This window comes from Eurosta solidaginis, chromosome 3, assembly GCF_040869045.1.
Source record: "Eurosta solidaginis isolate ZX-2024a chromosome 3, ASM4086904v1, whole genome shotgun sequence".
NCBI classification, from domain to species: Eukaryota; Metazoa; Arthropoda; class Insecta; order Diptera; family Tephritidae; genus Eurosta; species Eurosta solidaginis.
Window position 1 is genome coordinate 837,531 of NC_090321.1, and position 26,783 is coordinate 864,313.

The window sequence follows — 26,783 nt, forward strand, 5'->3', positions numbered from 1 at the left end:
TTTTCCAAGCGGAAATATTAGCCGTAACCAAAGCAGTAGAAACCCTGGAAGAGAATAGCTTAAGCTGCAACCGTGTTAACTTTTATATTGACAGTCAAGCAGCAATTAAGGCAATAATCTCGCATAGCACAGCATCTAAATGCGTGTTAGAGTGTAAGCAGTCTCTGGAGAGAATCGGGACAGGGAGAAGCATACATCTATATTGGGTCCCAGGGCATATGGGAATAGATGGGAATGAAAAAGCGGATGAACTAGCTAAAAAGGGCGCATCCCATGAAGCTTGCTCCGTAGATGTCCCAATTAGATTGGGCGAGATTAAGCGAAGGCGAGAGGTGCACATGATCTACCAAGCGGGAAAGGCGTGGGTTCAAGCGCGGGGCTGTAAAGTGTCGAAGATTATGTGTAGGTCTTACAACCTTAGACTAACACAGTTGCTCCTATCATTAAAAAGAGAGGACTGTAGACTCATGACGGGTATTCTGACTGGACACTGCCTTCTGGCGTCACATGCCTTTAAACTAGGCTTGGTCAGTGATAGCAGATGTAGGAAGTGCGGGTTGGAGGAGGAAACGATCGAGCACGTTCTGTGCTCGTGCCCTGCACTTGCCAGGCTAAGACTCCAGCTATTAGGAGTGATACAGCTGTCAGATCTAGAAGCAGCAAGTGGCTTAAGTCCTAGGAAGCTTCTAGTATTTGCTAAGAGGACGGAGTTATTTTATAACATAGGTCCTGGTTTTTGATAGGGTTTTTCAGTTTGGTCGTTAAAACAAACTTCTGGTAACACTACGGACTCAATCAGTCTATGTGAGGTCCTCATGGACCGGCCAGTTCAACCTACCTACCCTTTGGCTACCAAACAAGCTTTATAACGCACCATTTTCATCTTTTTTGGTTGTATATACCAACTTGCATCCAATTACTTGCTGACCCTTGGGTAAGTCTGTCAGCGTCCACGTACCCTTCACAATCAGTGCCTCATATTCCTTGTCCAGGGCTGCCTTCCAAAAATATGAGTGCTTACTGGTAGTTGCTTCCTTAAATGTAAGTGGCAGCGGAATCTCCTCGGCTTGCACTGAATTTATGATATTATAACTCTTCTTCGGACGTCCTCTGGTGCCTGCCCGAATCAGTCTCGGTCTGCCTGGCCCGATTTTTAAATCTTGTGTATGTTCAAAATCTGGTTCCTCTGCACTCGCGAAATCATCACTTTCCATATCGTCTCCACTGCTCATTTCTTCAAGCTGGATGGCTTCAACTTTACATGGAGACTGCTTGACTGTATCATGACTTGACACGTTATCTGGCGAACTTCTTATTGGTAGATCAAACAATATTTGGTCATCACTCCGATAAAAATCTGTAGGTTAATCAAACAAAACATTACGTTTTTCCACAGCTTGATGGTTTTCCTTATCGTAAAGTCTGTATGCTTTTGACACTAATGAGTATCCTACCAGGCGATACTCCTTCCCTTTCGGCTGAAATTTGCTATGACGTGTCTTATCTAAACCTACAGCTACGGACTCAAATGTACGCATATTTTTTACATTGGGTTTTCTTCCGCTCCACGCCTCGAATGGAGTCATGCCAGTTAGCGCTGATGTTGGCGATCTGTTCCGTATATAACACGCTGTCTGTACTGCCTCCGCCCAGAGAAACTCTGGCATATTAGAATGTACAAGCAAACTTCTTGCCATTTCAACGAGAGTGCGGTTCGCCCTTTCTGCAACACCGTTCTGCTGTGGACTATATGGAACAGACAATTGCCGCACTATACCATGCTGTTTTAGGAAATCATCGAAACGTTTATTGATGTACTCTCGGCCGTTATCACTACGGATTGCTTTGATTTTCGCCCAGTCTGACGCTCTGCCATATTCTTAAATTCTATAAATTTTTCGAAAACCTCATCCTTTGACTTCAGAAAATATGTAAATATGCGCCTAGACATGTCATCAATGAAAGTTAAAAAATAAGCTGACCCACCAAGGGAACGCTTCTCAAAAGGGCCACATACATCAGTATGTATTAACTCGATCAATACCTTTGAGCGATTTTCTGACGCAGCTGGAAATGGCTGTGTATGGATTTTACACTTCATACACGTTCTGCACTGCGAACTGTCAGGAAAATCGGCATTTTCTATGTCCAGCACCATCTTATTTTTCATGAGATTTTTCAAACTACCATAATTCAAATGGCCATACCTGTTATGCCATAGTACTCCACTGCCCTGCGTTAAACCATATCATACATTATTTTTGCTTTCAAAGATAAATTACTTTCCTATTTTTTGAGCACTCAACATATTTTCGCTTTGTTGGCTTATAATAGCGTATTTGTTGTTGAAACTCACGTACAACCACGATCAACTGCTCGACTTACCGAAATAAAATTCCCCCTCATTTGCGGGACATGCAGAACGTTCTCTAACTTAAGTTCACATGAATCGGTTTGAAGTACGACATCACCTCTGCCTACTGCAGGTATTACCTTATTATCAGCCAACACTACGTCTTCCTCCTGAAAGCAGTAATTCGTAAACAAATTACGTACGCAGCACATGTGCGCTGTTGCTCCACTGTCCACACACCAGGTCGAAACATCTGCATTACCCGTTTCTGTTGCTGCCGAAACTGTAAATGAACGATTTGGTTGCTTCTGCGTACTGATCGATTCCGCCTTGGCTCAATTTTTACATTGATTTTTGTAATGCCCACGCTGACCGCACTTATAACATTCGAAGTCTTTCTTTTCTCGACGCTTTTTCTGCAATGGCTTGGTATTCGCATGAAACGCCTGTTGCTCGCTGCATTGTATTGGTTTAGATTCCACCCCTCTGCGCTCCCCTTCTTCTAGTAATTTAATTTTTAAGACTTCTAGGGAAGGCAAACTATCGCGTGTTTCCATAGCTATGACGAAATTTTCATATTGCTTCGATAGACTAGAAAGCAATATTATTACTTCCAGCTCCTCGCTAAGCTTAATGTCGACCTCCGAGAGCTTATCTATGACTGAACAAAATTTATTTATATATTCACACATACCGACACCATCTATCATTCGCAAACCGAGCAGCTACCTTCCTTACTGGTCCGCTGGGTTGGTGTACATCTTTAAGCTTCCGCCAAGCATCCGCTGCATTCGTGGAATTCTTCAAATAGCATAGTTGTGACGGCTTCACGTTCAGCGTAATCATTGCTAAAGCTTTTTGATCCATTGCATCCCAAGAAGCTGGTTCTGTTTCTGGCCGTTGTTCCTCCATTACCTTCCATGTCTCTTCATGCACCAGCACACTACGCATTTGGATGCTCCAGGTATCATAATTACCTTCATCCAATTTCTCTATCTGATACATGGAACTCATTACGACTGTATGCAAATGTATGTGTTAGTAGTTCCAAGTATTCATATCCGCAAAGTATCAATATAAGCAAAGTTGATTTTATCAATACAGAGTCGCATTGGAAATTACTATTTTTCTACAGTTATAAATTATGATTTTATTCACATTGAATACGAAAGACAATTTTTTCAAAATAAAATATGAATATTTGTTGCAAAGTTGCAAATACTCAATTTTCATATGTTTACATGTTTGTCATAATCTTAATGTTTAAAAAACACGTGTCACACAATTGAGGCCAATGGACTCCTAAACTACTGTACCGATTTTGAATTTGTTTTGCATCCCGTGTGTAGTTTGATCTAACTTGAAATATAGGATAGGTGACTGGGTGACTAGGGTCTCGAGATATAGGCCAAAACGTGGACCCGGGTACCCTTAGAATGTGTTTATAGAATATGGATATCAATTGAAAGCTGTTGATGAGTGCTTTAGTAGAGAGTAATTTTCATACCCCTGGGTGACTAGGGTCTCGAGATATAGGCCAAAACGTGGAACCGGGTATCCCTAAAGTATGTTTATAGAATATGGATATCAAATGAAAGCTGTTGATGAGTGCTTTAGTAGAGGGTAATTTTCATACCCCTGAGTGACTAGGGTCTCAAGATATAGGCCAAAACGTGGACCCGGGTACCCCTAGAATGTGTTTATAGAATATGGATATCAAATGAAAGCTGTGGATGACTGCTTTAGTAGAGGGTAATTTTCATACCCCTGGGTGACTAGGGTCTCGAGATATAGGCCAAAACGTGGACCCGGGTGCCCCTAGAATGTGCTTATAGAATGTGGATATCAAATTAAAGCTGTTGATGAGTGCTTTATAGTAGATGGTAATTTTCATACCCCTGGGTGACTAGGATCTCGAGATATAGGCCAAAACGTGGACCCGCGTACCCCTAGAGTGTGTTTAGAGAATATGGATATCAAATGAAAGCTGTTGATGAGTGCTTTCGTAGAGGGTAATTTTCATAACCCTGGGTGACTAGGGTCTCGAGCTATAGGCCAAAACGGGTACCCCTAGAATGTGTTTATATAATATTGATATTGTAACGATTTTACTGAAATTACCCTTATTTGCAATCTTCTGCCAACGTTCGTATCGCTAAACTGTTGAATAAATAACTCCAATATTGAATAATGGAAAAATGACCTTTATTAAAGTACTTCACAATAACACTTATACTTTGCAACGAATAGCTTGCTTAATAACCAAACTGATTGATAGCTCGCTCAAATGAAACTCACTCTTCGCCTCTACTGTCGCGCTTTTTATACTTTTTGATTTCTCATTGCATACTTCTAGGCTTTTCCATTCCAGAACTTACTAGTTAGTTTCAGCTACAAAATCGCCAGCCACAACTACGCTTATAACTTCACATATGAGTAATACTTGCACAAATTATTGCCCTCTCTTGTGAGCAATTCGGATAAGATATATGCATGTGTTTGTGCATTGCTTCTCCGCTGCTCGTATACGTACATATGTGTAGACGCAGTTATTGATTCGTTTATGTAGATACATAATGATTGATCTATGGATGTGCATGATATCACTGTTTAGTATCGGCTTATAGATGGCAGCACCCCTTAGTTTTGCTAATATTCGCAACACTGCCTTCCACCTAAGTCTGATCGTCCCGATCAGACAAATCTCCCGATCTAAACGCTGCTAGCCTCTCCAAATGAACCACTTTCATTTTGGTTCGTGGTTTGCCAATGGTTTGTATGCGATACACTACATCGTTGATCCGTTTTACAAGTTTGTATGGGCTTTCCCAGTTACACTGCAATTTCGGATACAAACCCTTTTTTCGTTGTGGGTTGTATAGCAGCACCAAATCTCCTTCCTGAAACCCTTCCGAATTAATTGCTTTATCGTACCTCGCTTTCATCTTGTCACTCATAATCTTTGCTCGTAGCCTTACCAGATCGTGTATCTCTCTCAGCTCTTCTTCCAAGACACTAGTGGATTTCTTGACATTCCTCTCCGCATCGGCATCTATCCCATACTTCAAATCAGCTGGCAGTCGAAGGTCATTGCCAAAAATTACCTTTGCGGGAGTTCGGTCCGTTGTCTCATGTAGGCCATCAAGAATATTGATATGTGTGTATCCCAGTCCTTATGGTACTTGTCTACTTCTTTCCTTAAAAGCTCATCCAATGTTCTATTAAAACGTTCCACCATACCATCGGACTGAGGATGCAATGCAGTTGTCCGTGTTTTTCGAATGCCCAACTTCTTGCACATTTCTTGGAACACAGCTGATTCAAAATTACTGCCTTGGTCAGAATGTAACTCCATTGGTACACCATACCTTGCAACCCATTCGTTCGTAACCACTTCTGCTACTGTTTCTGCTTCTTGGTTTGGGATTAGGTATAACTCTGGCCATTTACTGAAATAATCTATAACTACCAGTACGTATTTGTTTCCGCGGTTGCTAGTAGGAAATGGACCTGCGACATCCATGGCGATCCTTTCAAATGGTGCACCTGAAATATACTGCTTCATCTGGCCATGACTTCGTGTTTTGGGCCCTTTCGCTCTGTTGCATACCTCGCAGTTGGCAATCCACTCGGTGACCGACTGACGGCAACCAACCCAATAGAATCTCTGCTTAATTTTCTCGAGCGTCTTCGTGATTCCAAGATGACCTCCGCTTGGACCATTATGCAGCTCGCTGAGCACGTCAGGAATCCTCTTTCTGGGAACAACTATTAGTATCTTCTTGCGTTGACCATCCTCACTCTCCCATACTCGATGAAGGCAACCGGATATCAATTCTAAACTGTTCCACTGTGCCCAATATGACTTCGCAATGGGACTCTCTGCTGACATCTCTTCTCTGTTTGGTCTTTCGTTTCGTTCGAGCCCTTGCATAACACGTTACAGATCTGTATCTTCTAGCTGACACTTTCTTAGCTGTTCCTTGTCCCATTCATCTGTACATGTTATAGTCATTAGCCGGACATATATAATGTCTTCTTTAGCCTCGGCCTTTGAACAGTGCTTGCATTCAAACTACATGGTCTTCGTGACATTGCATCAGCATTTCCATGGGTACTACCTTTTCGATGATCAATGGAAAAGTCATAGCTTTGTAGTCGCTCGATCCACCGTGCCAATTGTCCTTTCGGATTACGGAACTGCAGAAGCCATTTCAACGCTGCGTGATCTGTCCTGACGCGGAATCGCTGGCCGTAGAGGTATTTGTGGAAATGTTTAATGCACTCTACCAAAGCCAGCAGCTCTCTCCGTGTAACGCAATAGTTCCTCTCTGGTTTTCCAATTGAACGGCTGTAATATGCAACTACCTTCTCCTGTCCATCGACCAGTTGTGATAAAACGCCTCCTATAGCATATCCGCTCGCATCTGTATCTAGAATAAACGTTGCTCCTGGGATCGGATATGCCAACATTGGGGCAGTGCACAAACGCTCTTTCAATGTTTGGAAAGCTACTTCTTGCTCCTTCTTCCATTCAAAAGCTTTATATTTTCTTGTTAGCTCGTGGAGACTATGGGCTACGCTGGCAAAATTTGGTACAAATCGGCGGTAATATGTGCACAGCCCAAGGAAACTTCTCAATTCATGCAGATTCTGTGGTCTTGGCCAATCCTTTACTGCCTCTATCTTTTCATTCGCTGTACGGATACCTTCTGTCGTTACCTTGTGACCCAAATAATTTACTTCCTTTTTAAACAGCGTACACTTTTTGGGACTTAATTCAGACCAGCGCCAGCTATTCTCTGGAAAACTTCCTCCAAATTCTTAAGATGTTCATCCAAGTTCTTCCCCAATACGATGATGTCGTCCAGGTACACCAAGCATGTTTTCCAATGTAGTCCTTTCAGTACCTGGGTCATGAGTCTCTCAAAAGTAGCTGGTGCATTACAAAGTCCAAAAGGCATCACTGTAAATTGCCAAAGACCATCACCGACACTGAAGGCTGTTTTCTCTTTATCTTCCCCCTTCACCTCCACTTGCCAGTAACCGCTTTTCAAGTCCAGCGTGGAAAACCATTTCGTACCAGATAGCGAGTCCAGAGTGTCGCCAATTCTTGGCAATGGGTAGCTATTCTTTTTCGTTACGTCATTCAACTTCCGGTAGTTCACGCAAAACCTCATTTTTCCATCCTTCTTCTTTACAAGTACTACCGGTGAGCTCCATGGACTAGCTGATGGTTCGATGACGCCGCCGTCGCTCATTTCTTGTATGATTTGGCTCACAACTTCCCGCTTCGCCAGTGGAACACTACGTGGAGCTTGACGGATCGACCTCGCATCTCCAGTGTCAATTTGATGTTTCACAACGTTGGTGCGGCCTGGTTTGGAACCATCCTGGTCAAATATGTTTGCGTACTTTAGGAGCAGTTGTTTTGCCTTACTTTGATATGCTTCCTCTAGCCCCTCCGTCCATGCCGTGATGTCATTTGAAAGATCAGTATTACTAGATGAAACGTGTTCCTGGAGCTGTTCACAGTTAATTATTACTTCAGCCTCTTGGCATCTTCCCAAAATAGCACCTTTGGTCAGTTTGAGTGGTGATTTGAACTCATTGAGTACTCTTACCGGAATACGTCCATCTTGTTTTGTCATAGCCAGGGTTTTTCCTACAAGTATGTTCTGTGCTGATTTGTTTGCTGCTTCGACAACCCACAATTTGTTTGTCCCACAATCTCCATCAACCTTCGCCCAGATGACTGCTTCGGATTTTGGTGGTATTTGCTGACTCTCTTCCACCAGCACTCGTTTACTGCTGTTGCCTCTCTCGTAGCCGAAATTAAGTGGCACATCCATGTTCTTATATCGCATCGTCTTGCTTTGCATATCGATCTTGATGCCTTGGTTGATTAAGAAGTCCACTCCAATTATGATTTCATCAACAATCTCCGCCACTATAAAATTGTGTACTACCGTGACGTTCCCAATTGCGACTTCACATGATACTTCTCCTAGAACCGTGCTTTCTTCTCCAGTGGCTGTACGCAATCTTGCTCCGTGCAATGGTCTTATCTTCTTGTTGACTAAATACGCTCAAATGATAGAATGAGATGCACCCGTATCTACAGTCAGTAAACGTTCCTTCCCGTCCACATGTCCTCCGACAGTAAGATTGTTTGACCTTCTTCCAATTTGTGAGATAGAGATTATGGGGCATTTAATTGAGGGAGCCAGCTGTCGCCCCTTGCGGCTGCCTCGCTTTATTTTAACGATTGATTGGTCTTGGAGATCTGCTCATCTCCTTCAGCTCTGCGTTTACGACGACATTGTTGAAACTGTTAGGGTTGGTGTTGCAATAACGCGCAATGTGCCCTTGCTTTCCACACTTAAAGCATTTGACTGCATCATTATTTTTCTGCTGCGTACCCTTCAATGCTTCCAAAATTCCATCTACCCAGTCTTGCCTTTCCACTTCCACGCGATGAGCTTTGTACTTTGGCTTACTCAAAAGTGAGGCTGTTTCCTGAGTCAGTGCATGCGATACCGTTTCAGCAAATGTTAGTTTTGGATTCGCATATGTAGCCCGCTTCGTTTCCACATCTCGTATGCCATTTATGAAACTCTGGATTTTTACCCTTTCAGTGTATTCCACGGGTGCGTCCGCATTTGAAAGATGAGCCAATCTTTCAATATCTGAAGCAAACTCCTGCAATGTCTCATTTGCTTTCTGGTAGCGGTTTTGCAACTCTATTTGGTGTATCTGCCTCCTGTGTTCGCTTCCGTATAGCCTCTCTAGAGCGCTCATCAATGTTTCGTAGTTGTTCCGCTCTCCCTCAGGAATAGTCTGTAGGATTTCAGCAGCAGATCCTTTCAACGCCACGAATAGTGCAGCAACTTTATCTTCACCTCTCCAGTTGTTCACTGCTACGGTCTTCTCAAACTGAATCTTAAACACCTGGAAAGGAACAGAACCGTCAAAGGATGGTGTTTTTACCTTTGGATTGCTTGCTGAAACAGCTGAGCGATTTAGTTGTAACTGCTCCATACGACCTATTAAATCATCTACTTCTGCCTGAAATTGAGCCATTTTTGCATCCTGCGCTTCCAGTTTTGATGATACCTGTTCCAAAATTTCTGCCGACATTTCAGATATACGTGCCTCTTACGCTTCCAATTGAGATGCCATATATTTCTTTTGGTCTTCCAGTTGAGATGACACTTGCGACGTCATTTCTGAAATACGTGCTTCCTGTGATTCCAGTTGGGATGCCATATATGTCTTCTGCTCTTCCAATTGGGATGCCATATATGTCTTCTGTTCTTCGAGCTGTGCTGACATATTTGTCTTCTGTTCTTCGAGCTGTGTTTCCATCTTGGATGTAATCTGTGTCGACATTTCTGACATACGAGTTTCTTGTGCTTCAATCTTCGATGTTATTCGTGTCTCTTGGGATTCCATCTGTGATGACATTGTCGATGTTTGAGCTGATATTGCAGCCAAAATCATGTTCAAGTCTGTGCTCGTAACTGTCTGCGATGTTTCGTTTTTCTCTTCAATTGTTGTTGTTGTCTCGCCCCCATCAGGATAAAAGACATCAGGACTCGTTCACATCAATTCCTTCTGCTTCCATTGCCTCTCGTAGCCGTGCCTGAAGTTCGAGTTTAACGCCGCTTGTATTCAATCCACGGCTCTCCAACTTCTTCTTCAGTTGCTAGATCTTCAATTCACTGAACTTTGCCATGTCCTTGTTGTCTTCTGGAATTTATTCGACAATTCCTCTTCTGACACCAATTGTAACAATTTTACTGAAATTCCCCTTATTTGCAATCTTCTGCCAACGTTCGTTTCGCTAAACTGTTGAATAAATAACTCCAATCACGATAATTTGTGCAATATAGAAAAAACATTGAAGTCGTTAGTGTGTGATATTGCTGTGCTAAAAGGCAATGAAGAGAAGATTTTACGTCTGCTTAAAACATCAATAGACGAAGGTAATCGTTTACGTCGACAAGTCAGCGACCTGCAAGTTAAGCTCTATGCAGAATGCGCTCTGTAACTTGCCGCTGGCTACCTGTCGCTCTCGCTCTTCCTCTGAGTCATGCATTGCTGCTGTTTCCAATGTTCGTTCGAATGTGGGTATAATTGGTGCTGCTCATTCTAATGGTACTTCCTCATCGTCACACACGACAAGTGAAAAAGTTGTTATTCTTTCTGCTTTGCCTGCTGCTTCTAAACATACAGCAGTTGCTAATACGTGTGCTATGGCTAACAATTTTGATGCTTGTTCTACCAAAGAGGATGAATACAATAAGAGCCGTCACTCGTTATTTTGTGGCGAGTACCTCGCTGGAAATTGAAAAAATTGATGCCGAATGTTTTCTGAGAGGGACATTTTTAATTGTCTCGCATTTATCCATGCCGTGTAGGCCCCTTGTGCAACTGTGGTTTTTAGAAAGAGAATTAAACAAATTAATTAAATACAGTCGAAAAATAAACACAAATACCCCACGAAAATGTATAGAAGACATTTATAAACATCTCGCCCAAAAAAAATGTAGCGCTACCTCTCAGTATACATCGAGTAAATGCCAAAAAAATAACGAGTGACGCCTCTTATTGTATTTATCCTCTTTGGTTCTACTGTTAAAAATAGTGCTATGAACGTTGAAAACAACAAACATAATTCTTCAGTACCAATAGCTATTAACAATGCTACCACCACAGCTGTGTCTCAAACGTATGAGAATAACTCTGTTAATAATTCTGCTAATAGTGGTAGATCGTTTGCTTCGGTTCTTAAACCACAGGCTAATAACTCTAATGTTACCTGTATGGATGGCGCTGGTAATAAAAACAATGTTAATACCAAACAAACATACAAACGTCGTAAGCAGCCTAGCACTGTCGGTTGGATTACAACTTCTGCACCTACATCTATTTCTACGCCTGCATCTTTATCCCCTTCTGCGCTGAAAGATAGCACTGAAGTTTTCAAGCGTCGTATGCCAAATTTCGTTGGCTCTAATGCTAATAATGAGTTGGGAGTCGTTGGAATGATTTGGCTTCATCTATCGTCATTTCAGCCGTCAGTTTCTTCTAATGATATTATTAGCTACCTGGTAAGGCATCTGAAGACTGATCGATCTAATTTTTCATGCAAAGGGCTCGCTAAGAAAGATACACCTGTTGACTCAATAACCAAAGTCAACTTTAAGCTTGGCGTTACTAATGCTGTTTATGAGAAAATTTTATCGCCAGACTTGTGACCTGCTGGTGTGAATGTTCGCCCTTTCCGTTTTTTCCTCAAGTGGAAAAGCAACTCCAGTTCACCTAGCTTCCAGCAGTAATGAGAACATAATTAACAAACAGCTTAAAGTGTATTTCCAAAATGCTTCTGGTATCAGGACTAAATCGCACATTTTGAGAGCATTTAGTTGCCAATTGGAGTACGATATTTTTGTCATTGTTGAATCCTGGCTTACCTCGGATTTCTTCGACGCTGAGTTCTTCGATCCCAAGCTATTCGTCGTTTTTCGTAAGGACAGGGATTATACTAAAACTGGGCGTTCAAGAGGGGGTGGCGTACTAATCGCTGTCCAACGCAAGTATAATGCCTCCCTTATTATGTTAGATAATTCTGATACCATCCTTGACCAGATCTGCGTCAATGTCCGTGGTTCTCCACAGTCTGGATCTCTATATCTGGTTGCATCATACATACCGCCGAACAGCTTGGAAGAAATTTACAAAGCTCATGTTAACAATATATCGTCCCTAGTTTTAAATAAATTAGGAGATAATCACTTATGTGTTTTAGGGGATTTTAACCTTTGTGATATTTCTTGGTCTCATAGTTACTCTGCGTCAGGCCTATTACCTAATAATATTACTAAGTCTTTTGAGTCATACGTTATAGATAATATCTTAAGTCTAAATTTGCATCAAATCAATAGTTTCAAAAACAGGCTCGATAGAATATTAGATCTAATTTTTATTAGTAATGACATAAATTCTAATCTTTCTGAGTGCCATGCGCCATTCGCTCCGACGGATATGCACCATTCTGCTCTAATTCTTAAACTCGAATTTTATGAGTTTGGAGCTCGCTCTTTAATTGATGATTTTTCATTTAACTTTTCGAAGTGTGATTTTTCTAGACTCGATCAGGATCTAGCTGAAATAGACTGGGCCAATTTGCTTTCCATCTCTGATGTTGGTCATTGCTTTGAAATATTTAAGTTGACTCTCTTTGATCTGTGTACGAGGCATGTACCAGTTGCGAAAAGGAAACCATATAGGTTGCCATGGTACACAACAAGGTTAAAAAAGTTGAAGAATTTAAGAAACAAGTTCTTCAAAAAGTTTAAAAGAACCAAAAACCCGTTATTTCTTACCAAATATAAACATTATATGAAGGATTTCAACTGTCTAGAGAAGTTTCTTTACAGAAACTACATTACAAGCTTTGAGACGAATATAAAGTATAACATTGATAGTCTCTCGGCTGCCTTGCTAAAAGGATGCACTTCCCTAGTTGTCCCGTTAGAGATCATGTTCAATTTGTCACTTAGCTTTGGTGAGTTTATTGATGCTTGGAAATTCGCCTCGATAACTCCTATTTATAAATCTGGCAGTAAGACTGATGTCTGCAATTACAGGCCAATTTCAAAGCTTTCCACCGTTTCTAAGCTATTTGAGTGCGGTGTCAAGGAAAAGATTTATTTTTCAGTGAAGCACTTGATCTGTCCGAGACAGCATGGGTTTGTTTCTGGTCGCTATACCGTTTCCAATCTTGTGGAGTTCAGTGAATATTGTATCTGCCTTTTCATCTGGTCTTCAGGTCGACTGTATTTACACCGACTTTTCCAAAGCTTTTGATAAGGTATCGCATGATGTTCTAATGCACAAACTGTACTGCCTTGGCTTTCATTCAACCTCTTGCAGTGGCTAAAATCATATCTAAGTAATAGATGGTATGCCGTCTCTATTGATGGGGTATCATCAGATCCCTTTTTGGCGACATCGGGCGTCCCGCAGGGTAGTATTTTGGGACCATTACTTTTTATCTTATTCATCAATGACATTAGCTCATGCTTCTCTTACGCCAGATTTCTGTTGTACGCCGATGATCTCAAAGTTTACTCTGTTGTAAATTCCGCAAACGATATGATTAATCTTCAAGCTGATATTGATAAACTTTACTCCTGGTGCATTAGATCTCATCTTTCATTAAATATAAATAAATGCTTCCACGTAACCTACTCAAAATCTCGTTCAAATCTCAACAGTTCGTTTAGTATCGCTAACAGTACGTTGCAGACTGTTGAAAAAATCAAAGATCTTGGGGTTGTATTTGATACAAAATTTATGTTCGTGAACCATATTGATTGCTTCGTTGCCAAGGCCTATGCTATGCTAGGCTTCATTCGGCGTAATAGTTCGAAGTTTTCTGACCCGTATACTTTAAAAGTACTCTACTCCTCATTCGTGCGTTCTCATCTTGAGTATGCTACCATCATTTGGAGACCTTTCCAACAATTCTCAATCAACAGGCTTGAGCGAGTTCAAAAAGTTTTTCTTAAGTATGCTTTACGGTCATTAAGGTTTACATACCCTCTTCCTCCATATACTTCTCGTTTACTTCTTTTGAATCTTAAATCCCTGGAAGCCAGGAGATCTATTCTCTCCTTGACTTTCTTGTTTGGCATTATCCACGGAGATGTAGACTGCGCTGACCTTCTTGGTGAAATTAATTTTAATGTTCCAAGGAGGGATCTTCGTAATGTTTGCCCGTTTTATGGTATCAATATTAGAACCAATTATGGAAGGAATGCGCCAATTGCACGTGCCCTGAACGAATTCAATAAGATTTCATCTTCTATTGAGCTTGATTTTTCTATGGTAGGGACGCTTTTATAAATATTTTAAAGTCAGCTATTTAATTGTTTTTAATTTGTTTGTTATAAGAACTTATTATTTATTGTAAACTATATATTTACATGTATATTTTGTTATCTTTGTGTTAATATTTTTTGTATCTACCATTATTGGCAGTCTGTAAGACCTGTATCTTCATATACTGAATAAATAAATAAATAAATAAATATTGAATAATGGAAAAATGACCTTTATTAAAGTACTTTACAATAACACTTATACTTTGCAACGAATAGCTTGCTTAATAACCAAACTGATTGATAGCTCGCTCAAATAAAACTCACTCTTCGCCTCTACTGTCGCGCCTTTTATACTTTTTGATTTCTCATTGATACTTCCAGGCTTTTCCATTCCAGAACTTACTAGTTAGTTTCAGCTACAAAATCGCCAGCCATAACTACGCTTATAACTTCTCATATGAGTAATACTTGCACAAATTATTGCTCTCTCTTGTGAGCAATTCAGATAAGATATATGCATGTGTTTGTGCATTGCTTCTCCGCTGCTCGTATACGTACATATGTGTAGACGCAGTTATTGATACGTTTATGTAGATACATAATGATTGATCTATGGATGTGCATGATATCACTGTTTAGCATCGGCTTATAGATGGCAGCACCCCTTAGTTTTGCTAATATTCGTAACAGCATCAAATGAAAGCTGATGATGAGTGCTTTAGTAGAGGGTAATTTTCATACCCCTGGGTGACTAGGGTCTCGAAATATAGGCCAAAACGTGGACCCGGGTACCCATAGAATGTGGATATCAAATGAAAGCTGTTGATGAGTGCTTTATTAGAGGGTAATTTTCATACCCCTGGGTGACTAGGGTCTCGATATTTAGGCCAAAACGTGGACCTGGCTACCCCTAGAATGTGTTTATAGAATATGGATATCAAATGAAATCTGTGGATGAGTGCTTTAGATATAGGCCAAAACGTGGGCCATTGAATGCCTAGAGAGTGTTTATACAATATGGATATCAAATGAAAGCTGTTGATGAGTGCTTTAGCAATATATTATCCAGAGACGGACTGGGACTGAGGCTCGGGGTGGGACTGGGACTGGACTGGAATAAAAAACATACCACCCTCTGGGACAGGCAATAAGGGATGCAGAAGAATGAAAAGGAATTGAGAGAAGAGAAAAGAGAGAAGGGGATTGAGAAAGGGATAGAATAAGACGAAGATGGAGACAGATGAAGCGAAAAAGACGGAGGGAGGAGTGAATAAAAGGATTAGGGAAAAGTGAATGGGGGGGGAGGGCAGAGTCAGACGGAAAAAGCTTATTAAAATGTATGCAGATAGGCCAAGTTTAGGGCAGGACAACGTCTGCCGGGTATTCTAGTTATTTAATAAAAAAAACTGAAATTAAATCAAAAACTAAGGCCACAGCTTATTTCGTGCACTGCATACATATCTGCCTTAGAAAAAAGTACTTTGTTATTTAGTTTAGTACCTCGTGGTGTGATGGTAGCATGCTCCGCCTACCACACCGAAGATCCTGGGTTCACGCCCCTGGCAAAGAAACATCAAAATTTTAGAAACAAGGTTTTTCAATTAGAAGAAAATCTTTCTAATCGGGGTCGCCCCTCGGCAGTGTTTGGCAAGCACTCCGAGTGTATTTCTGCCATGAAAAGCTCTCAGTGAAAATTCATCTGCCTTGCAGATGCCGTTCGGAATCGGCATAAAACAAGTAGGCCCGTCCCACCAATTTGTAGGAAAAATTAAAAAGGAGCACGACGCCAACTGAAAGAGAAGCTCGGCGTAAAATATCTTCGGAGGTTATCGGGCCTTACATTTATGTAATAATTTTTTTTTAAACAACAAACAATTGTAAAGTGCTAGTGTTCCACGTGAACATCGAACTGTGGTAGTTTTCTACGACAAGAGAAGAAGAGAGTTTTTTCTTCCATGGGACCGATGATATACTCTTCGATTTACTGCAATGGATTTCTTCCCATGACTGCTAGCTATTTGTAGCACAGATTCATAATTATTGAACCATTAAATTGTGGCAGAACAAAGACAATCCCGGCAGCAGATAATTTAGGCAAAGAAACACCAAGAAGTAAATAATGTCGGAAATTTTCGTTAATGGTTAATGAAACAACAGCTTGTTAGAACGAAAGGTATTGTTTGGGTGGTTAGGTATTTCGATCGGTTATGAAACACTTCGTAATAGATTTTTGTCACTATCTGTACAACACTGAACAAAGAATTGATTTTATAAAGCTTGCGTTTTATAGAGCGAATATGATGGCCGACGAATAAAAATAAAGGAAAACAAGTAAGGAAGGCTAAGTTCGGGTGTAAGCGAACATTACATACTCAGCTGAGAGCTATGGACACAAAATAAGGGAAAATCAGCATGTAGGAAAATGAGCCTAGGGTAACCCTGGAATGCGTTTGTATGACATGGGTATCAAATGGAAGGTATTAAAGAGTATTTTAAAAGGGAGTGGGCCATAGTTCTATAGGTGGACGCCTTTTCGAGATATCGTCATAAGGGTGGACCAGGGGTGACTCTAGAATGTGTTTGTACGATATGGGTATCAAATGAAAGGTATTAATGATTATTTTAAAAGGGAGTGGTGGTAGTTGTATATGTGAAGGCGTTTTCGAGATATTGACCAAAATGTGGACCAGGGTGACCCAGAACATCATCTGTCGGGTACCGCTAATTTATTATATATATATTTATTATATATGTAATACCACGAACAGTATTCCTGCCAAGATTACAAGGGCTTTTGATTTCGCCCTGCAGAACTTTTTCAATTTCTTCTACTTAATATGGTAGTTGTCACACCCATTTTGCAAAGTTTTTTTCCAAAGTTACATATATTTTGCGTCAATAAACCAGTCCAATTACCATCCTTCATCCCTTTTGTTCGTATTTGGCATAGAATTATGGCATTTTTTTCATTTTTCGTAACTTTCGATATCGAAAAAGTGGGCGTGGTTATAGTCGGATTTCGGGAATTTTTTACACCAATACAAAGTGAGTTCAGATAAGTGCGCGAACTGAGTTTAGTTAAGATATATCGATTTTTGCTCAAGTTATCGTGTCAACGGCCGAACGGAAGGACAGGCGGTCGACTGTGTATAAAAACTGGGCGTGGCTTCAACCGATTTCGCCCTTTTTCACAGTTATCGTCTTAGAATCTAAGCCCCTATCAAATTTCACAAGGATTGGTAAATTTTTGTTCGAATTATGGCATTAAAAGTATCCTAGACAAATTAAATGAAAAAGGGCGGAGCCACGCCCATTTTGAGATTTTCTTTTATTTTTGTATTCTATTGCACCATATCATTACTGGAGTCGAATGTTGACATAATTTACTTATATACTGTAAAGATATTAAATTTTTTTTGATGTGGGCGTGGTCGTTCTCCCATTTTGCTAATTTTTATTAAGCATACATATAGTAATAGGAGTAACGTTCCTGCCAAATTTCATCATAACTTCAACGACCGCCAAATTACAGCTTGCAAAACTTTTAAATTACCTTCTTTTGAAAGTGTGCGGTGCCACGCCCATTGTCCAAAATTTTACTAATTTTCTATTCAGTCATAAGTTCAACTCACCTACCAAGTTTCATCGCTTTATCCATCTCTGGTAATGAATTATCGCACTTTTTCGGTTTTTCGAAATTTTTCGATATCGAAAAAGTGGGCGTGGTTATAGTCCGATATCGTTCATTTTAAATAGCGATCTGAGATGAGTGCCCAGGAACCTACATACCAAATTTCATCAAGATACCTCAAAATTTACTCAAGTTAGCGTGTTAACGGACAGACGGACGGACGGACATGGCTCAATCAAATTTTTTTTCGCTACTGATGATTTTGATATATGGAAGTCTATATCTATCTCGATTCCTTTATACCTGTACAACCAACCGTTATCCAATCAAAGTTAATATACTCTGTGAGCTCTGCTCAACTGAGTATAAAAAAGATGTATGCATTTAGCACATACAACTTACAGAATTTATGTTATGGTTTCTTCGAAAATAGTAAACGTTCAGCCAGCCCCCACAATAATAAAAGGACATAAATAATAAGAAATAAATCGTAAAATCGCAACTCGATTTTTAATATAAAATGGATGAAGATATTTCACCTAAATTTTTTCGTACGTTCGAAACCACATTATCATTGCTTTCATTTTGAAAAATAGAAATGGAAAAATATACCTTTTGCACCTAGGATAGGCCAAGCAAAATGCTATTGAACCATAAAAAATAAAATATTGTGACGAATATTAGCAACACTAAGGCATACTATCATCTCTAAGCCGATGCTAAGCAGTCACTTGTATCTACATAAACAAATCAATCATTATGTCTACACATATGTACATACATGGAAGCGAGCATAGAAAACAGATATACCAAATTGAGTTGCAAAACCGTTACCAAAAAGCGAATGAGACATTGCAGGAGTTTGCGTCGGATGTTGAAAGGTTGGCACATTTAGCGAATGCGGACGCACCCGTGGAATAAACCGAATGGGTAAAAATCCAGAGCTTTATAAATGGCATACGGGACGTGGAAACGAAGCGAGCGACATACGCAAACCCAAAACATACATTCACAGAAACGGTATCACATGCTCTGATTCAGGAAACAGCATCGCTTCTGTGTAAGCCAGCGTTCAAAGCACTCCGTGCGGAGGCAGAAAGGCCAGACTGGGTGAACACAATATTGGAGGCGCTGAAAGGATCGCAAAAGCGTAGTGAAAGAGTTATCAAATGCTTCAAATGCGGGAAACCCGGTCACTTTGCAAGTCATTGTGATCTTGATTCTAGTGGTTTCAACAGCATGGGTGGTGTTAATAATAAAGCTGGAGGGGATGAGCAAGAGCGAGAAAAATGTAGCGATCGAGAGCTAGCTCCAGCTATTGAATGTCCTGTGATATCTGTGTCGCAAATTGGAAGGAAATCAACCAGTCTTACCGTCAGAGGGAACGTGGATGGCAAAGAACGTGTACTGACTGTAGATACGGGCGCATCTCATTCCTTGATTCGATCTGATTTGGTCACCAGGAGAGTAAAGGCATTACCTGGAGCAAGGTTGCGTACGGGCATTGGCGAGTATAACCAAGTCCGGGGAGAAGTGATCTGTGAAGTCTTAATTGTAAAGGTCATGGTTCTACACAAATTCGTTGTGGCGGAGATTGTTGATGAAGTCAGAAGACTCGACAAAGACCACGAAAGTCAAAGGTAAAGGTTGATGGAACGAATGGGCAAAACAAAGCAAAATCAAAGATACCTGCGAGAGAAACACTGGAATTGACAATACTAAATGAACGCACAAAAACGAAGGAAAGAATTTTCCAGAAAGAATGCGAGGGTAGTTTCAAGCCAGGGCGAACTACTGTTGTGAAACGTGGGAACGATACTGATTATGCGACGCCAATCCGTCAAGGGCAAGCTCTACGAAGTAGATCATTGGCCAAACAACAGAATGTGAGGGAACGAACCAGGATAATGAGTAGTAAGGGGAAACACATACGACGAGAACAAAAATTCCGAAGGTTTCTTGGAGGGAGATTTGATACTGTTCTACAATTCTCACCGGCGGAAAGGTTTTCCATCCAAATTTCGGTGCAATTGGGAAGGCCCGTACAAAGTTGTGAAGAAGATCAGTGATACCATCTACCGCATTCAAACCATTGGGAAACCACGAAATAGAAGGGTTGTTCATTTGGAGATGCTAGCAGCATTTAGATCAGGAAATTTGTCTGATCGCGACGATCAGACTTAGGTGGAGGGCAGTGTGACGAATATTAGCAACACTATGGCATACTATCATCTCTAAGCCGATCCTAAGCAGTCACTTGTATCTACATAATCAAATCAATCATTATGTCTACACATATGTACATACAAGAAGCGGAGAGATATGCACAAACACATGCATATATCTGAGATACTCACAAAGTATGTAATCATCGGTGGAAGTATCACTCACATATACACGCGCATATGGATGCGAGAAGCTATAAACGTGCATCTGTAGTTTATAGCTGGTGAGTTGATAGCTGGTAAACAAGTAGTAAATTCTAGAAGAAGAAACGCTTAGAAGTATGCGAACGACACAGGAGAAAGTATAAAAGGATCAAAAGCTGAGTAAGCAGAATCAGTTTGATTTAAGCACGCTATCAGTTGCGAAGTATAAGTGTTATTGTGAAGTATTTTCAAAGTAGTCTAATAAAGACCATTTTGTATTATTGAATATTGGAGTTATTTATTCAACAGTTTAGCGACACGAACGTTAGTAAAAAAAAATAAAAAATGAGCGGAATTGCACTTAATTCATTACAATATAATAAAGGTGTGTGTCCTTCCTTATTTTGAGGAAGTACCAATTCGTTCTTTCGTTAATTTACGTCCTGATTTGATACTTAATTTTTCAGCATATAATCCATGTACCGAGTATATTTGTTTCAGCTACATATTATATTAGCCGTGTTTTTTTTACATTTATGTACATACATACAACTACATTCGCGGGTAAAGAAAAACGCGTATCATCATGCCTGGTTTTTCAGTGCGAGTTTAAACTCCAGTTAAAGTTGACTAGAGTTTAACCTTGCCACTTTGTTCGGTAGCTCTAGTCAACTTTAACTGGAGTCTAAACTCGCTCTGAAAAACCCAGCCTTAGACAATGTTTAGGAGACCCCTCTATAACCTATACCTTAATCACTTGCGGGCTCACACTTTTCGGTCATAGAAGTGGAGAGTAGGGAGAGACAAAATAATGGTGAGGCACATTTCAGTTGCAACTGAGTATAATGCATACTAAAATTGAGCAGTACTAATTTTTTGCGCAACTATTTCAGAAGTGTAGATAAAGTTACACACCAAGTAGTTTATATAAAGTGTATATGTACATATATACATGTAAAAAAAAAGCTATTATAATATGTTTAATAAATAGTTTAGAATAATGTTTTACAATATATAATATGTATTCGATATTAATTATTTATATATATTAATATGCGTTATCTGGGTCCCGGGTCATAGGGGGATAGAGGGTAACGAGAAGGCCGACGAGCTGGCACGCAGGGGCTCATCGGAGATGAGCGAGGAAATAACCAGTGTCGAAGTAGGCATACCCTTAGCAGTAGCCAAGGGGAATATCCAAAGCTTCTACTTGAAGAAAGCACAAACAAAGTGGAATGACATCACCACCTGTGCAATATCAAAATCCATTTGGCCAAACTATAATGGAAAGAGGACGAAGTCTTCTGAACAAATCCAGGGCCAAAACACGCAAACTGATAGCAGTCTGCACCGGTCATAGGGCAGTAGGTACGCATGCGGAAAAGATGGGCATTCCGTATAACGACTACTGCAGAAGCTGCAAAGATGCAAATGCCAGGGGGACAGTAGAACACTGTATGTGTAAATGCACGGCTCTAGCTAGAGCCCTACTAAAATTCCTTGGGCAGAGGTTTATCTGTGATAGCAATCCCGAATATCCTTAATTTTATCAACAACTCTGGCTGGTTGTAATACATTGACCGTAACATTCCGTAGGTTTTAGACGAGTTATATGGCATCAAAACGGCTTTAAATAGCTACTTGGGTGACCAGGGTCGCAGCCATTTCACCTACCTACCTACCATAATATTCGAATATTATACCGTTAACCTTTTATGTAACGTTTTTTCTACTATACAAATCATATAGGATCTTATTGTACTTGGACCCTTGCGAGCCTATACCTTTGTGGCCTATAAACCGATTTTCGGTTTCCCTCCGGATCAAAGAACGATATATACATATATCAACTAGGAGACCATAATACATTTTTTAATTCATTGGTTTGTTTTGTAAATATACCCAAAAGTGTGTATGTCGGAATAACGTAACTTTGTCTATCTAAAACTGGCGGAAAGTTTAAAATCGGTTGATAACTACAAAAGTAACAGTCATAATCAGTCTTTAAAGGATTTTTTGTTAGTCGTTTTGATACAATTTAACACTTATATATATATTATAAATTAGTGCATACACATAGCACCAAAGTTGAAAAACACCAAAAAAGGGGAAAAATGTTGAATTAAAAAATTCCACAGTGGTGTTATGTTTTCTTAGTTGATATATGTATATATTGATAGGAAGGTCTAAATCTCTTATAAGATCCGGAGAGAAACTGAAAACCGCTTTATAACCAATAAAGTGATATACTCGTATGAATCCAAAGGTACGAAAACCCAGATTTTTACCCGTAACTCACGATTTAAGGGGTGTCCGGGGAAAATCTTGTATGTAGTAGTTATTAGATTTTTAAGATCTAGAAAAATGGTATGACTTTCCAAGTATTTTTTGGTGTCACACAGTACTACTAAAGTATAAACATCTTTTTTTTTAGTTTTCTTTTATATTTAACTCTTCTTTCAATATTTAGATCACGTTCGCGTGACCATCCATCTACCTCAGGTTCAATATCGTCTAGACGTCGTGGCGCAGCGAGTGAACGTCCTAAAATCACAGAAGCCGATTTGGAGGGGAAATCGGCGGAAGAAGTGGAAATGTTAAAAACAATGGGTTTCTGCACGTTCGACACAACCAAAAATAAGAAAGTTGAAGGTAATGATGTCGGAGAAGTGCATGTAATCCTAAAACGTAAATATCGCCAATATATGAATCGTAAAGGTGGCTTTAATCGGCCGCTTGATTTTGTGGCATAGCGTGATTGTGATAAAGCGACACGAGATACGCGCGTACAAATCTACCACAATCCCAAGAAATATGTCGACGTACACTGCGTTACCAATTTTTATTTTTATTTTTAAGCATGTCTGTTGCTACAACAGAGCATACTCATATAGACAATCCTGCAATTTTTTGCAATAGACCGGTTTACAAAATTTGATTTTCCAAATTTCCACCACAACATACCTCATTAATATTTAAAATATGAACACATAAATAGATTTTATTAACAGATGAATGTTTAAGTTTTTTTTTTGCTTTAGAATGTAAGAAGTATAATTGTTGAAATATTTTTCTAAGTGTGAAGAGTTGAAAATACTAACAAAGAGAAAGCCGCGATCACCAACAATTTTTAAAGTTTTTCCGGGCATTGAGAAAGCGATTTTAAATGAGGAAACTTTGTTGAGGCAGCCTTAATTCACTCTTCACATTTAAATTTGATACAACGAGAGCTAGCCATATAGATTCTGTTATGTTTTTTTTTTTTTTAAATATTTAAAGTAATTAGACAATTTGTTTTGTCAATTATTGTAAATGTATTAACGGGAAAGAGGCAGCAGGTTTATAAGTCTTTTATTTTTGGATTAAATGTACTTAAAATATGAGATGCATCTCAGCTCATAGACTTGTTGAAAATAACGCCTTACCATAGAGTTTCCTATTCCAAATCTTGGAATTGGGCGCTCTATATCCGTTGAATGTATATGCAGTTTCGCATTGTTAAAGTTCGGTAGAAAGGCATCACTGATTTCGATTTATGTATCTAATAGAGCATATTTGAGATGGCGGCCGGGTTTAAGTATGCGTGTTTTCTTCGGCGTTCTAAAGACCAAAAGCATGATTGAAAGAATTAAATTTTATATTATGTATAAAATCTATGCTGAACTCTTGCTTTTAATACATTTTTTGTTTTTGTATTTTTATAAAACCGAAATAAAACTCCAGATTGTGTAAGAGAGGAGAGAATCACAATACCGGCGAACGATAAATTTCACTATGCTTGGAAATGCCCAAAGTGCACTCAGCTTTTTTGCAGTCAAATCAAAAAACTAATACTTTACAAAAAATTATTTAAAAACAAACATACCGTTTGCTATTTTTTTTACTTATTCAAAACAATACAAGAAATAGATAGAAACGTTATCACCGGCCAGAGGTGATACAAATTAAACTTTTGGTTCGAAACTACGTATAGTCTACAACGGTTTTCCTTTAGACTGCTCAATGTCGGGTATGTGCGTGTGTTTTTCTTTTAACGGCACATAATTCGCTGTGGTAAGTTAGCCGTTCGTTGATTTTGTGTTTCAAAACTACTTACAAAAAGTCTTTCCGTAAAATTATATTTAGCTCATATATGTCGAAAACTTCGATTACACAATACATAACTGAAAACAAAATTTACAACAATTACTTGAAATATTTGAAAATCAGTAATAATTACACAATAGAAATAACTTCAAGCCTCTGTTGCTCATACTTAGCATACCAAGTTGTGTGTATTTTAAGCATATCTTCTTAACTCTATGCCTACATTTTTTTTGTATAAAAAAACACTGCGATTATGTTCGGTAGTTCTAAAGTTGTGCTAGTTTAAGTATGAGTAATGGAGGTTTCAGCACACAAATATATCCCAGGAAGCATAAAATGCATAAACTTCCCCCAAATATCCTCCACACACTGCAATAGTACAACATTTTATCAAAATATTTTTTTTTACAAATATACAAACTATATATACACAACACAAATAACAATAAATATCCTTTACCTTAAATATCCTACCCAACATAACTAGCCTTCATCCTATACCCCATACAATATACTCCTTTAAAACCCCGAAATACAACCCAACTACAATAGACCAAATATGCAATAGCCAGGGATTTTTTATGAATATTAAAGTAAAAGATAAAATAGAATAACTAAAAAATTTTATATAATAGTAACAGTGGTAATAATTATAAAAATTCATAAAGCAAAATAAAAAATAAGTATGTATTTGAAAACTTTAAATATACAGTTTTACAATGTGTGACTTATAATATTATGTTATTTCAAAATAATACAAATTTGGAGCAGTTGATTCACACACAAGTGCCGTTAAAATATAAAGACAGAAATTTTTTAAAATAATAATAATAAAACTTAACAGTAACTTACACCACACAGAAACATGCATATAAAGAACTGATGTAAGAAACAAATAAGAGAAAGAGGAGATAGGAAGAACAGTTTAAGCAGACGGGTCTGGCTATTTTACTTAACAGTAAGCTTTTTGCTCTTAAGCCGAAATGTTTTGCTGCCGGGTTTCAGTAAACATTAAATAATTTCTGGGTAAAACACTATTCTGTCGCTGGTTGTTTCTTTGGTGAGAAGTGGCAGCAAGAGGATATGCTCGCGGGCCCCAACTAGCTTATCTTCTTGGGCGGAGTCTTTCCACCGCCCTCACTTACAGCAACATGGACAAAATTTAGGTTCATATCTGCATTTGAGGAAGGAAAGAAAAGGGGCAAGAGTGGAGATAAAACTTAAGGCTGAGACAAAGGAAACAAAAAAGAATAAAGGCTGTCTGGTCAGATGGTGTGTCTTTCCACCCTCTTCCGTGCTTCTTTTGAGCAGCTGTGGACGCTGTGCTGACTCCCATCAACTTAACTGCGCCAAAACCTGTTTATCGTTTATAATTATGAATTTGCGCAAGTTGAACTTAAACAATTTTACCGGTTCTGTCGCGAATTGCGGTGGGATTCGAAAGGCAATACAAAAAATAAAAAAATGGTTTGACAGTTAAATTTATAAAACTATCTTCCGTAAAAATTATCCTCTATCTCCCAAGTTTTTTATATTCCTGTTCCTTTGTTTCTCGCTTTTATTGTCCTGTATTCCTTTCTCTTTTCTCACTTTGCTCTGTCTCCTTCCTTCAACTCTTTCTCATCAGTAATATTTGAAATTACAATCATTAAAAAATTTATTGTAAACATTTTAGTAAATAAATATGACTGTTATTACACCACTTATCTTTTTATATAACAATACGTACGTACATAATGAAGTAGAAATGTGAAACGATATATGACGCTCTCAGGGCGTGAGTGGTGTAATCTATGACTAAAGAATTGGTAATTCAGATTTTGTGACTCTTGGTCTAATTCCGTGCTATTATCTCAAATGCAAAAATTACATTTTAAACGTCATCTATTTATGAATTTATGCATAATTACTCTATCGTATTGAAAGCTCACAATATAAATCAGTTGTGGGTTATACCACTTTTGCGCCGATTGCCTCATATGTAGTTTATTTATAGTTGTTTATAAACTTATAAAGAGAAGCATACATACATATATATTTACAAACACAAAACGCAATAGTTAATATTTGGCATACAACTTATAATGATTTGGCTTATCCACCACCTCATACAAATACACAAATTAGCGATAGTTAAACGAAATTGCAGGGATATTTTTTTTTTAAGTTTCACTCTTATTTTTAGTATTATTAATACTAATTTTTCATATTAAGAAAATAAAATGTTTTCTCTCACATTTTGTACACCATTTTAACTTTGATTTAACTTTCTTATTTATGTTTTCCTGATTCGTGAAATGAATAAATCGTACATCGTAATATTCTTATGGGAATAATTTATTTATGGGAATGGTTTAAAATAAAAGAATATGTTCAAAAAACTAGTTTAAGTATTTAATTGATATTAGCTTGTTTAAGTTAAACATATAAAAATAAAAATAAAAATTATA

At 38.8% G+C, this 26,783-nt stretch overlaps 1 protein-coding gene across 1 annotated transcript in view; it reads left to right on the forward strand.

The window, feature by feature from the left end:
* ytr (U4/U6.U5 small nuclear ribonucleoprotein 27 kDa protein yantar) overlaps window positions 1-26,783 on the forward strand; it is a 70,989-nt gene extending 44,206 nt beyond the window's left edge. Inside the window, exon 3 of the mRNA XM_067770220.1 lies at window positions 22,718-26,783. Within this exon, the coding sequence (XP_067626321.1) occupies window positions 22,718-23,000 (283 nt within the window). The 3' untranslated portion in view covers window positions 23,001-26,783. The remainder of the gene's footprint in view (window positions 1-22,717) is intronic.